At 45.1% G+C, this 12,732-nt stretch overlaps 1 protein-coding gene across 1 annotated transcript in view; it reads right to left on the minus strand.

The window, feature by feature from the left end:
- Nucleotides 1–275: 275 nt before the first annotated feature.
- ALPI (alkaline phosphatase, intestinal) overlaps nucleotides 276–12,732 on the minus strand; it is a 53,485-nt gene continuing 41,028 nt past the window's right edge. The window contains exons 8-11 of the mRNA XM_044291076.1: nucleotides 7,751–7,944; nucleotides 4,944–5,060; nucleotides 2,987–3,247; nucleotides 276–391 (exon numbers count right to left, since the gene is read on the minus strand). Coding sequence (XP_044147011.1) covers nucleotides 276–391; nucleotides 2,987–3,247; nucleotides 4,944–5,060; nucleotides 7,751–7,944 — 688 coding nt within the window. The remainder of the gene's footprint in view (nucleotides 392–2,986; nucleotides 3,248–4,943; nucleotides 5,061–7,750; nucleotides 7,945–12,732) is intronic.

The raw sequence follows: 12,732 nt of genomic DNA on the forward strand, positions 1-12,732 counted from the left end.
CTGTCCAGGGAAAACTTTCTCCTCCTGGCTTCAGAGCTGAGGTCTCCATTTCCAACAGAGTTGAAAGTGCTTTAGCTGACCTAGACATAGCACGTCCAGTAGGGAAGTGCACCTGCTTCGTTCCCCTAGCAGGGGGTAAGCTGAACTAACTCTAAATTGAACTCCCCCATCCCTGCAGCAATGGGGACAAGCCCACCACACCACAGGGGGGGGGGGGGGTTAGAATGGAAAAGAAGGTTCCACTCTCTGTACCTGTAGCTCTGCCATTTATGCTGCTACCTGCGGGTGAACCAGGCATATAACACGTGAACATTTACATAACAAGATTGTGAATGCACATTGTACAGGACCTGGGAATAAATACACAGAATTAGGTTAACCATAGGAGATAGTAGTGAGGTGCAGAAGTAGTAATGCCACTCTGGGGAGTTACACACCTTGACAGTGTCCGGGGGACCAAGTATAGCGTTGGTGCCACCCCAAACCCGGCCACTGCACCAGTTTGAAAAATGCAGGATTTTTTACTTTATGAGATGCACCTTTTTCTCTTAAAAGTGTGTGTAGGGGGAAGGGGGAATAATAGTGATCGATTCCATTACGGTAGCGCTCACTAGTATGCAGTAGGTGTGGGTAGTGAAGCGCTGCTACCACTGGTTGTACTCACCACCCCTGGGCTACTCCAGGCTCGCACTGCACTGTCCTGACTACGTATAGCATCGGAAAACACGGTGCGCACTATGACCTGACACTGTGCATACTTACCGTACTTATTTTTGGTCTAATCTGAGGTTTGATATGGGGGTCTGATATTGGAGTCTGATATGAGGGTCTGATCTGAGATCTAATATGGGGGTGTGATATGAGATGGTTTTTATTATGTGAGTTAAAAAATAGGTCATTTTCTGATGACTCATTCCTTTTATGACCAAAATAGGTTTTGTCCTGAAGGGGTCATCCGGGAATTGATATTGATAACCTATCCTCAGAATAGGTCCTCAATATCCCAGGATCTTCACCGATCAGCTTTGTGAAGAAGCCAAAGCACTCAGTGAGGCCTTAGACCTCTTCCTGGACCAATGAGGTCACAGTGCGTCAGTCAAATGGCCTAGGTGCAGCTGAGTCCTATTAAAGTCAATGGCTGCCAGGAGGCTGCATCTCTCACTGAAGTGCTGTAGCTTCCTGAAACAACTGATCGTCAGTGATGCCGGGACTCGGACCTCCAATGTGATATTGATGACCTATCATGAGGATAGGTTATCAATATCAGTGCCTCCATAACCCCTTTAAAGATTAAGCCTATTTTGGGCATAAAGGGAATGTGTTATCAGAAAAGGGATTTTCTTGTTATAATGATTTTTAAAGAGGACCTTTCACCAGGAAAAAGTATGTAAACTGACTATACCGACGTGTAGAGCGGCGCCCAGGGATCCCCCTGCACTTACTGTTATTCCCGGGCGCCGCTCCGTTCCCCGGTTATAGCCTCCGGTATGTTCCTAGTTAGGCTCCACCCAGGGGAACCTGCCGCGGTCTCTTTCTCCTATGCTGTAGCGCTGGCCAATCGCAGCGCTCAGCTCATAGCCAGGCTATGAACTGAGCGCTGCGATTGGCCAGCGCTACAGCATAGGAGAAAGAGACCGCGGCAGGTTCCCCTGGGTGGAGCCTAAGTTCCCCTGGGTGGAGCCTAACTTGGAACATACCGGAGGCTATAACCGGAGAACGGAGCGGCGCCCGGGGATAACAGTAAGTGCAGGGGGATCCCTGGGCGCAGCTCTACACGTCGGTATAGTCAGTTTACATACTTTTTTCTGATGAAAGGTCCTCTTTAAGCAAGTGTCCGCAGTCTGCTTACTGAAAGAAAAGATTCATACTTACATGTCCCATGCAGACCCAGTCATCTGTGTTGCATCCACTATTTACATCTTCCCGCACAGTTTACCTCCACTGGTGCATGGGCATGGTCACATGCACTGGTCCAGCCAATGACTGGCTTCAGCAGTGATGTGGCCACAAGCAGGACATCTCCTCCGAAGCTAGTCATTGTCTAGAGAGGTATATGTGACCATGTCCATGCACCACCAGATGTAAACAGCGCAGGCACCAGTAGAGGGAGACATCGTGGTGGACCATAGTGCATGGAACAACATCGTGGTGGACCATAGTGCATATGAATCTTCTTTGTAAATTTTATTTTTATTAGTTTTTAAAACAAGACAAATAAAACTTTTATTAACAGTGCACAAGGTTCAATTCACCTAAAGTAATATAATAGCGGAATTCATATATATGAATCTTCTGAGTTAGCAGGCAGGCTGTGGGCTACATATGATCACCTACAGTTATGCGTATGTGGGTTAAAAATGTTTACTGCTTCTCGTCACCTCAGTGCGGGTTACTTCATGTGAGGCGCTTTGAACTCACAGTCATAGTTACACCCGGCTTAAATTTTTTTGTTTCCAGGGTACAGTGTTAGGCCTCATGCACACGGCCATCGCCTGGTTGTGGCGGTATTGCGGTCTGCAAACAGCGGGTCCACAATATGCGGGCACCGGCGGTGTGCTCCCCGCATCACGGATGCGGATCCATTCACTTGAATGGGTCTGCAATCTGGAGCTGCTGTGCAGAACGGAGGCGCGGAACCCCACGGAAGCACTATGGAGTGCTTCCGTGGCGTTTCTGTCCGTGCCTCCACACCGCAAAAAAATAGAACATGTTCTATTTCTTTGCAGTGCAGACGGATCACGGACCCATTCAAGTTGAATGGGTCTCAATCCGTTACGGCCGCCGCATGGACGTTGCCCTTGCATTGGGGACCGCAAATTGCTGTACCCAATGCACGGAACGGCCGTGTGCCTGAGGCCTAAATCTTCTTTCTGCTTTTCAGTAGTTTTTTTTGGGCCGTAGATTACAATGAATGTTTGTCTGTTGTTTTTACTGAGGCAACATCAAGGTCCTTGAGATGAATATTACACATCCCACTGAGGAAAATATAACAGCCACATGGCAGACATCAGGAGAAGGCTAGGCTTATTAGTGATATAGGACACTTTACTCTTTGGTCGTTCTGGTGGGCACTCAGTATATGGTGGCAAACATGCTGCATATGCCATGACGTGTGCTACATAAGTTTCTTCATGCACACTATGGAAAAGATGAGCCATGGGACCTTTGGCAAATATTGCAACATCCTCCCCTCCATGAGTCTCTGAACCCAGCGGTACTGCAGCCTGTTGCATATAGTTCTTGTCCTCTAAAATACAAAAAAAGTCCATGAAAATGCTATAGGGTATTAGGAGCTACCTCTGGAGACACAGAATAATGACATAACACCATTTTGGATCCATTACTGATACATCCTACAACACTTCAAATGACAATGTATGAACATGCTCTGTTGTGTTGGTTCTTGGCAGAAATTGAGCTCACATGGATTACATTATAATATATATATATATATATATATATATATACCTATGACACTGGCATCTGTGTTGGTCCCATGTTCATATGTGCCCGCATTGCTGAGAAAAATAAGTTTTAATACATGCAAATGAGCCTTTAAGGGGGAATGGGGGTGTTACACAGTTACTTCTAGAGGCTCTGCTCTCTCTGCAACTGCCGGTGTGAACATGTTTTCACTGCCTGGCCCTGCTAATCAAAGTGGAGAGGGTGCAGCAGTTGCAGAGCCTCTAAGTGTAACAGCAATGCCCCCTTTCTCCTGGAGCAGAGATGGCCAACCTTGAGGCTCTCCAGCTGTTGCAAAACTACAACTCCCAGGATGCCCAGACTGCCTACAGCAGGGCATGGTGGGAATTGTAGTTTTACAACAGCTGGAGAGCCGCAGGTTGGCCATCCTTGTCCTAGATGCTCATTTGCACATACTAAAACATCATTTTTCTCAGCAATGCAAGCACATATGAACATGGGACCCACACAGATGTCTTTAGCTACCAAGAGCACATGCAACAGGTCAGCCAGTATCATAGGTACAAATCTGTTTACAGATGCCCTTTAACTTGTACTTAAAGGGGATGTCCCATAAACAATATTCTACAGTTTTCAAACCAGGACCTGGATCTGAATTATTTTGTAATTGTATGTAATTAAAAACTAAAACTTTTGCATATAGCACCACCTGCCATTAGTTTTTCATTTATTATTTCTTTGTCCTGCTCACTGAAGGCCGAACATGCTCTGTTTCATCCTTCAACTTCTTCCTGAACTGTGATGTGATGCAGGGACACGCCCCTGAGGGGCAGCAGAAAAGACACTCCCCTTCAGCTGTCAGCTTGGCATAAATCTAGCAGAGCAATGAATGGGGAGATCTGTGGATCCATGTGAGGTACAAGGCTGGTTCTAGCCATCATGTGCTATATGATGGCTGATTTTTCTTTTTTTACATTAGTCATAGTTCCCCTTTAAAGGGAATCTATCACCAGTTTTATGCTGCTAGGTTTTATCAGCTCCAGCACATGCCAATGAGTCCTGATATTCATGAGCTCATGGCTCTCCCCACCCACCTGCCTCTGATTGACAGTTTTTTCCATATGAATCAGCAGCAGGTGGGTGGGGAGAACCAGGAGCTCATGAATATGAGAACTCATTGGCATGCACTTGAGCTGTTTAGCACAAGATTGTAGCAAACTGGCAGTTAAAGAAAGTGAGCCAGCATTCTGCTAAGGAGACCTGTTTATGTTCCCCTTAGTTAGGACACCATAAAACTGCTGACAGATTCCCTTTAATGACAATGCTCCTACAATAGAATGCCGGCGGGGGGGGGGGGGGGGGGGGGGTTGTTTCTCTTTATGGAGAGTGGGTAGTTAGTTAGTAAAATTATGCAAATTAGCTTTCTTTCCAAAAAGAGAAGAAAGCTGCACCTAGTGCCACCAGATGTAAGGTAGCTATCCTATAAGTCAGTGTCCATAATATTTCTGTACAGTTCTTACCACTTATAGTATTATTAACATCGGGACGTCCTTCTGGTGTAATAGAAAATCCTGGGCCATTACCATACAAGATGGATGTGTAAGACTTGTTATCAATGGCTTTTTTGGGAGCTAGACCTACAAGAACACAACAAAAAACATGTTATCTTCTTATTTTATGCTCCTGTTATTCTGATTCATTGTTAGTCTGATATTTGATGACTTTTCTTGGATTTAGGCATATATCAGTAACCTCCTGCAGATCCAAACATTTGCTTTTGTCACTCACAAACTCTCATTGTAAAATAATGGACCATTCTTTGGTATCCATCAGGCCTAGGTGAGTTTATGGATACATTCAACTCATGTGGCAGAAGCACTTAGATTTTCTTCTTTTAAATCCCTGTTAAATATCAGTTATTGGCCTCTTCCAGTAAATACAGCAACATGGAGAGGAGACAAGGATGGGGCATGTGGTAGTGGGTATAGTGGTGGTGGTAGTAGTGCGCATCTTTTCTTTGTTTGAGGCCCACCCTGGCATTGGAGCTCCTTCCTGGTGGTAGTTGGGGTGAACAGTTTGGTTGAGTGCAAGGCATAAGTGGAGATGCAGGACCGGTGGGTGGATGATGTCAATAATCAGGCCCGTTGGTTGCAATAAATTCTTATATTTACTGCGTATATGATAGTAGTAGAAGTATATACAGCAAAAGGCACAGTTGAAAAGTATATTACAGTGTAGTCTTTCTCCCAATAACAATGTATAGGCAGTGACAATGATGGAGGTTGTATTACTCCCTGTGTTTCCTTCTAAGGACACTTTTCAGTCTTGCCAGACAACCAAAGGTGTGTGGGGTTTTTTGCTCTGGTAGACAGGCTGGAGGACGCAGTATAGAGGCAATCACAGTCTTTAACTTAAACAGTTCAGAGTTTATTCACACATAAGGAAAAACAAAATGACCGTTTACAGTCTTGGTGTTTGTTCACACCATGCAATGTCCATAAACCAAAATCTTTACCTGGTTAGCAGTTTTCCATCCGCAGTCCACAGGAGGCTTTAGGGGCCTGTTTCCCGGCATGTGGCTCTCAGCCCTTTAGCACGGCACAAATTCACAGGTCCCAAAACACAGAGACTCCCCAGCTTTTCTGTCAGATGGAGGATAAACCACACCTAGCTGAGACTGCTGGCTGGGTTTTATATAGACCAAAAAAGACCCGGCCTGGAGCGTGAGGAGGAGCCACCCATCCAGCACTTTGGCAACTCCCAGTAAGAGACGGCCCGGATTGGCTTTATAGCCATACTAACAACAAAACAGTGTCAGTCAGCACTAGCTGCCACTGACACTTAAAACTACTGGCTCTTACCTCACTGAGGCCAGGAATCTCGGTGACACATACCTTCCATCAATGACGGCCCCTTGCTGCTTCCTACCGTGTGCTACACTGTTCTTGTTAACTCTATGTGCAACTCCTTGGCTGACGAGTGCAGATTTAAGATATGGATGGCCAGTCAGTTTCAAAATGTGGTAGGTGCTGAAACAATATATCCTTCCTACAGCAGCAAAGTCTGAATGCCATAAACAAGCAAATACATTGATGTCTAAAGCATGCATGGCCTGGATGGTTCTGGAACTTCTACTCTGTCTGGTCTCTTTCCTTCAGGAATACTCTGGTGGTAGAGTTGCTGCTTTGACAGCTATAATATCAGAGACAAAGGTTCTCTGGACTTGAGCCTGGTCTACAGGAACTCAGGAACTCTCTCACATACATACTTCCTGTAGCTCTGCTCAGACTAGACTTCTCAACACTAACTAACCAGGGGGCAGACCAAGTCCATCACCCTGACAACATAAACTGTCAATATTAAACCTATATGTTGCCCATACATTGCTATTAGGTTCAGACAATCCACAGAAAGACATATGCTTTTAACAATAAATTACATTTAACTTGGCAACTTTAAATTCATTATTTTGGCAATAATTAAAGGGGTTGTGCAGCCTGTATATATTGATGACCTATCCTCAGGATCCTCAGGGGTTACTTCCTCTTTATTACAATGATCATTACAGTTTTTTGGTACTGCACTGTGGTATTTTGTTCTGCTATGACAGTATCTTGTGCTGCATTGTGGTATTTTGTTGTGCTGGGACAGTATTTTGTGTTGCACTGTGGTATTTGTGGCCCTGCCTACTTATATCTGCCCCGTCCATTTATGTTGGCCCCGGCTAGTTGTGTTGCCCAGCCTTCTATCAGTTTGGACCCGACTACACGAGGTGAGTGAATTTTAGATTTTTTTCCAGAGCAACTTTAAAGGAGTTGTCTCATCTCAGACATTATTGGCATGTTGCTAGGATATGCCACCAATGTCAGATAGGTGAAGGTCCCATCTCTGTGACCTGTTCCTACCTCCAGAACTGGCCTCCAAAGTGAAGGAGAGCACACTGTGAAAGCACGACCACTCTTCATTCACTGCTATCGGAGTTAACAAAATACCCAAACGCTGACTCTTCTGAAAATAGCTGAGAACACTCGCAGAGTTAGGACCCGCACCTATCTTGACATTGGTAGCATATCCTACCAATATGTGACCAATGTCTGACATTAAACAACCCCTTTAAGTTTCCAGTCCACACCTGGATCTTATATTTATATCTTCAAATACAAAAAAGGCATGTCTGCTTCTATAAAGCTTTGTTTCTATGAAAAGTGTTCCATTAAGTATCCTGCCAGTTATGCCTCCTAACAATCTATGTATTATGCAATATTTGTTTGAAGCTAATATTTTGGGACTGGTGATTTTATTAGAATAAAAAAAAAAACACTCTCACCAAAGATGCTGCTGCCCCTGTAAGTGTAGCCACCAAAACTGAAAACATGGGAATGGTCAGCAGTGACCACAGTCAATGTTTCTTCTTCATCTGTCAGCTCTCCAGCCCTTTTTATCGCTCGATCAAACATGACTCCTTCCATTAGCGCCATTTTGGCCAATCCATCATGGTGTCCATGATCTATTCTACCACCTATAAACAATAATGGGAACATTGATTTCATTTCTTCAAGAAAAGTCAAACCAGCCAATATCATAAAGACCCATAGTAAAGCTATAATGCTGTAAAGTTATCAATGGGAAAATAAATAAAATTGTGTTGGCAAATATTGCAAATGTTATCTTTTTCTCACTTTTTTCACTGGAGTCACTCACTCCCCAGACTGTAATTTCTGCACAGCAAACGTAGGTAACATAGACTTTAGGCTTTATGACACTTTCAGGCTGGCACATACTGTACATAAAACTTTCCAACTTGGTCACATAAAAAAGTGTATTGGATAGTACATATTTCTGATATTAGACAGGCACACCAAATCAGGGGAGAGGAAGAGTGGCACACAGCTCAGTAGCAGGGATGGGCAAGTACTAGTTGACCATTGGGAAGCCATCTCTGGGTTCCCATATCAGAAGAATGGGGTCCTTTGATTTGTTTGATACTCCACATAGGAGTATATAAGTTAGAGATGTGGCCGTTGTCCCATAAGGCTCTTTCAATTGTCATTTATTAAGTTGTGGCTGAGCTGTGACCACAACACTCAGAATATTCAAAGGACAGAGTCGCATGCATGTATGATCTTCTCCACTGCTACTGGACATGGATACCTGTAAGATGCAGATGCAGGCTTCTCAGCCCCTTCTCTCTCCTCCCCAGCAACTGCTTCCACAAATGTACTAAAAACTATTGATTTTACCATTTCCCTGCTCATTTAATCTACTGCCAGCACTGATCGCTGGAAGCCCACTCACCTCTATCTTCCTAGCACATCTGTGGTTAGCATTAGGAAGATAGGAAGAAGAGCGAGTGGCAGCGATCAGCGCTTACAGAAACCATACAGGAATGTAGCACTCTTACTGTCGGTGCTAATCACTGCAGCCCTGCTCCTCTCTTATCTTCTAAGCACTAACCAGAGACTAATTTGGAAAAGAGAGAGGAGCAGGGAAGCATGTGCCATAGCCCAGGAGCAGCGGGAGCAGAGGATGTCAGTGGTAGTGGCTCTGTATGTTGCAGCCAATCACAATGGCTTTCCTCACACTGTTGCTCCCTAGGGCCATGCAGTTAAAGGAGGGTGCAGGGCACACCCTGGTTCTGGGGGCTCCTGTCTGATGTGAGTCAAGGTGCCCGTGATGTTGAGTGTTTGTATGGGTGCAAGTGCAGCATACGGGTTGGCTACCCGACACTGCTAGATTGTAATGTGTATTTCCCTTTAAGCCAGTCAGCCCGGTTACCGGCAATCCTTGTCACAACCAGCAGAGGGAGCCCCCAGTTCAGTATAAATAGGCTAGGGCCTAGCTCAGGAAGGCAGAAGTTTCTAGACTCAGTGCTGAGAGGGTAGAGTAAGCCCTGTAACCGGATTCCAGTTCTGAGGAGAAGGTTCCCCTCCTGAGTCCGTATTCATAGAAGCAAGAAGGGCATAGTTAAACAGCCTGAAGACCCAGAATACAACAGAAGGCGAGTCTAATCAGCAAGAGGTACTCAAGGTAACAGAGGAGGTACTTGATAAAGACAGATTCAAGGATACGCCAGAGCTAGGGCATCAGACCTTGGAGAATAAGTCACATGTTTCAGGATCAGTCAGGAATAGAGTGCAAGCCTCCTGTACTACAAGTCCTGTGTTTAACCCTCTGAAAATCACCTTGCTATTTCCGGCCTGTCTGTAACTTATGCAAACCCACTGTCTTCATATGCAAATCAACTGTCTTCAATGGAACTGCGTTTCCACCTATGTCCATGCATGATTATTGTTGAAATCCAGTAAAGTTCCAGTTTTGGTTGGCTATCACGTGGTTACTCCATTATTCCACATAACATTACACGGCGTGTCACCGTTCAATTGACACTGGCGTCACGAACATTTATGAACTGCCTGTTCCAGTCGCTGCCCAGATTGAAGACGACAGTGAATCCCAGGTTAGTGGGTTGCCCTGCAATACAAAGCCCAGCATACCTAAAGCTACACTACTGACCCCCTGGGACACTGCACAAGGTAGGTTGTGTGGAGTGCAATAGCCAGCGTTTGGTGCATCAGGTCAGACATAACAGAACAAATGTCTCTTTTACTTAAGTGCAAAATGGTAAAAGTAGTACATCTAATTATAGCAGACCCAGTTCTAACTGTACACAATGCAATTTGATGTATGGATATTGGCAATGATAGGAGTTATGGCCCTCTTCGCTATTTGTCTCAAGTCTCCTCCTGCAGAATCTATGGTGGCTAATAGTCCTCTTGCATGGTATAATATTCACTGTGGGATACAGGGTTTTAGAGATACAACTGGCCAATTCGTGTCCAAGTGTCAAGGATATTTTAACAGAGTGCCTCACTGCAGTAAAGTCTTAGCAGCTTTTGGTAGTAGGTTACCTTACTGGCTCCAATGCTCGCCATGCAGATTTTAAGTTATCCAGTTATCTCCTTTGTCTTTCTCCTTCTCTCTTTCTGTAGATCATGGATTCAAGAAGGAAAAGAATTGGTGGAGCGCCCGATTATGAAAAGGAGAAGGGTAGAAGGTAGTGGCCCCCGAAGTTCTATATTCTTTCTATGTGGTGTAGAGGCAAAAACCCTAAAAGTCCAATGTGAGGAATCAGGGAAAAAAGGAGGGACCACAGTAAAAAAACACAGTGACAGGGTGATCGGCAGATGCACAGATTGCCCGACTATTCACGTGTAGTGGATAAAGAGAGGGGCTTTTGATAAAAGCAGCAGATAAAATGTATATATTATTAAAAGCAATTATGTAAGACTGATAAAGTCTATATAGGAGAATAGAACCCAGTAGGGTGTATATATACACTTTGTGTATTACTCACTTCACCAGGGAGGGTGCAGCAAGATAAACTCAAGACACTTGACGCCAAGCCCTCCCTCGCCGAGGTCGCCTGTAGAATATTGGTCCCCTTGGTGTCCATCAGATGGACGACCCGGTGGACTCTCAGTAGGATACAAGGTTGTTTATTTCAGAAAATCCTGCCGCGTTTTGGGGTATTTAAAACCCCTTCATCAGGAGCACAACATATAACATACCGCATGGAAACTTACAAGTATATATAGTGTCCATCTACAGAGAAAATGGTGGTTCCACGTGGTGGAGTACTCACCTCCAGCCCCATGACCCCGGAACCGGGAAGTGCCCTCCGATCGTGGAACATATACTTAATTCAAAATAAACAGTTCATAGGTTTAGAAATATATAGGTATATATATCGGCCAGATTGCCATAACAACAGGTCAGGTGGGTAGGTGATCACTGATGAGCGCACTAGCGCCAGAGTGCACGTCATAAATGTGTTTAAAAAAAATTATTACTGGAATATTGTCTGTAGTCTGTGACATGGGGATAGGGCCTGGGGGTGATGATGTGCTATGGATGGGGAATGTGACACAATAGGGGGTAATGATGTGATCATGATGTGACACGAAGGGGGTCATATGACTTGGTTTGGAGAGGGAGAAATGTGACATGGATGGAGGGGGAGAAATGTGACATGGAGGGCTGATGTGACATAGGTGATTTGACATGGAGGGGGGAAAATGTGACATTGAGGCCTTGAGGGGGAGAAATGTGACATTGAGGGGGAGAAATGTGACATTGAGGGGGAGAAATGTGACATTGAGGGGGTGAAATGTGACATGGAGGGGGAGAAATGTGACATGGAGGGGGAGAAATCTGACATGGGGGGAGATATTATGTGACAGAGGGGATTATGTAAAAAGGAGGGGGAGAAATGTGACATGGAGGGGGGGAATGTGACATGGGGGGCTGATGGCTGACATGGGGGCATGATGTCCGACACGGGGGGCTGATTGATGGGGGCTGATGTCTGACATGGGGATCTGATCTGAGGCATTGGGGGTCTGATCTGAGGTCTGATTAACATTGGGGATCTGATGGCTGGTCTGACTTGAGGTGCTATATATATAGCATTATGAGTTAGGGGTTAACAAGACCCAGCTGCGGCCTTTACAGCCACATGCTACTCAACTGCAGAGCGCCTACGTCGCAACCGGGACACGATCTTGCCATGTAGTCTTACCCATACACCTTCTGGGGATAGGTTGGGGGGGAGCATAAACCCACAGGCTAAACTGTACTGTCACAAACCCTCAAAGGTGAGTTTCTTTTCATTACAAGTGTGGTCAGATAGGACTGCAGATTTGCAGCAGGCCTGCAGTGGGAGAATCGGGAGGAGGGGAGTGATAGTAGTGCCACTGATAGAAGTGATAATGGTTCACAGTGGCTATCCTCACTCCAATACTACCTTGGGCCATGCAGTGAATGGAGGGCACATCCTGGACCCTATGGGACTCCTGCCTTGTGATAGGTGGAGTGCCCTTGATATTAGATAGAAGGATGTAAGGCAGGAGAGCAGATGCAGGTTGTGGCTCGCAGATGATGGTGGGCAATGACCAGGCACATTTAGTTGCAACAAACAAAGACTGATTTTACTGAATAAATGATGGGAATTGCAGCATATATAGCATTAACAGGCACAGTTCTGAGGTATACTGTAGAGTAGGATTGCCCAATAGCTGTGAATAGGCATCAGTATACTGTGCAATCTTCCTAAATAACCTCAGGCGTGCAATTCCTTTCTCATTAACTCCTTCTATAATCCCCTGACTGCGAGTTGCAGCAATATACAGAACCCTTTCCACAAGCAGTAAAGTCTTATTGCCATAAATGAGTGGGACCTTACTGTCTAAATCCTGAATAGCCTTGAAATGTGGTTCTAAACCTTCTATGAATGTCCGTTCCCTTTCCCTC

Source organism: Bufo gargarizans, chromosome 4, assembly GCF_014858855.1.
Source record: "Bufo gargarizans isolate SCDJY-AF-19 chromosome 4, ASM1485885v1, whole genome shotgun sequence".
Taxonomy (NCBI): domain Eukaryota; kingdom Metazoa; phylum Chordata; class Amphibia; order Anura; family Bufonidae; genus Bufo; species Bufo gargarizans.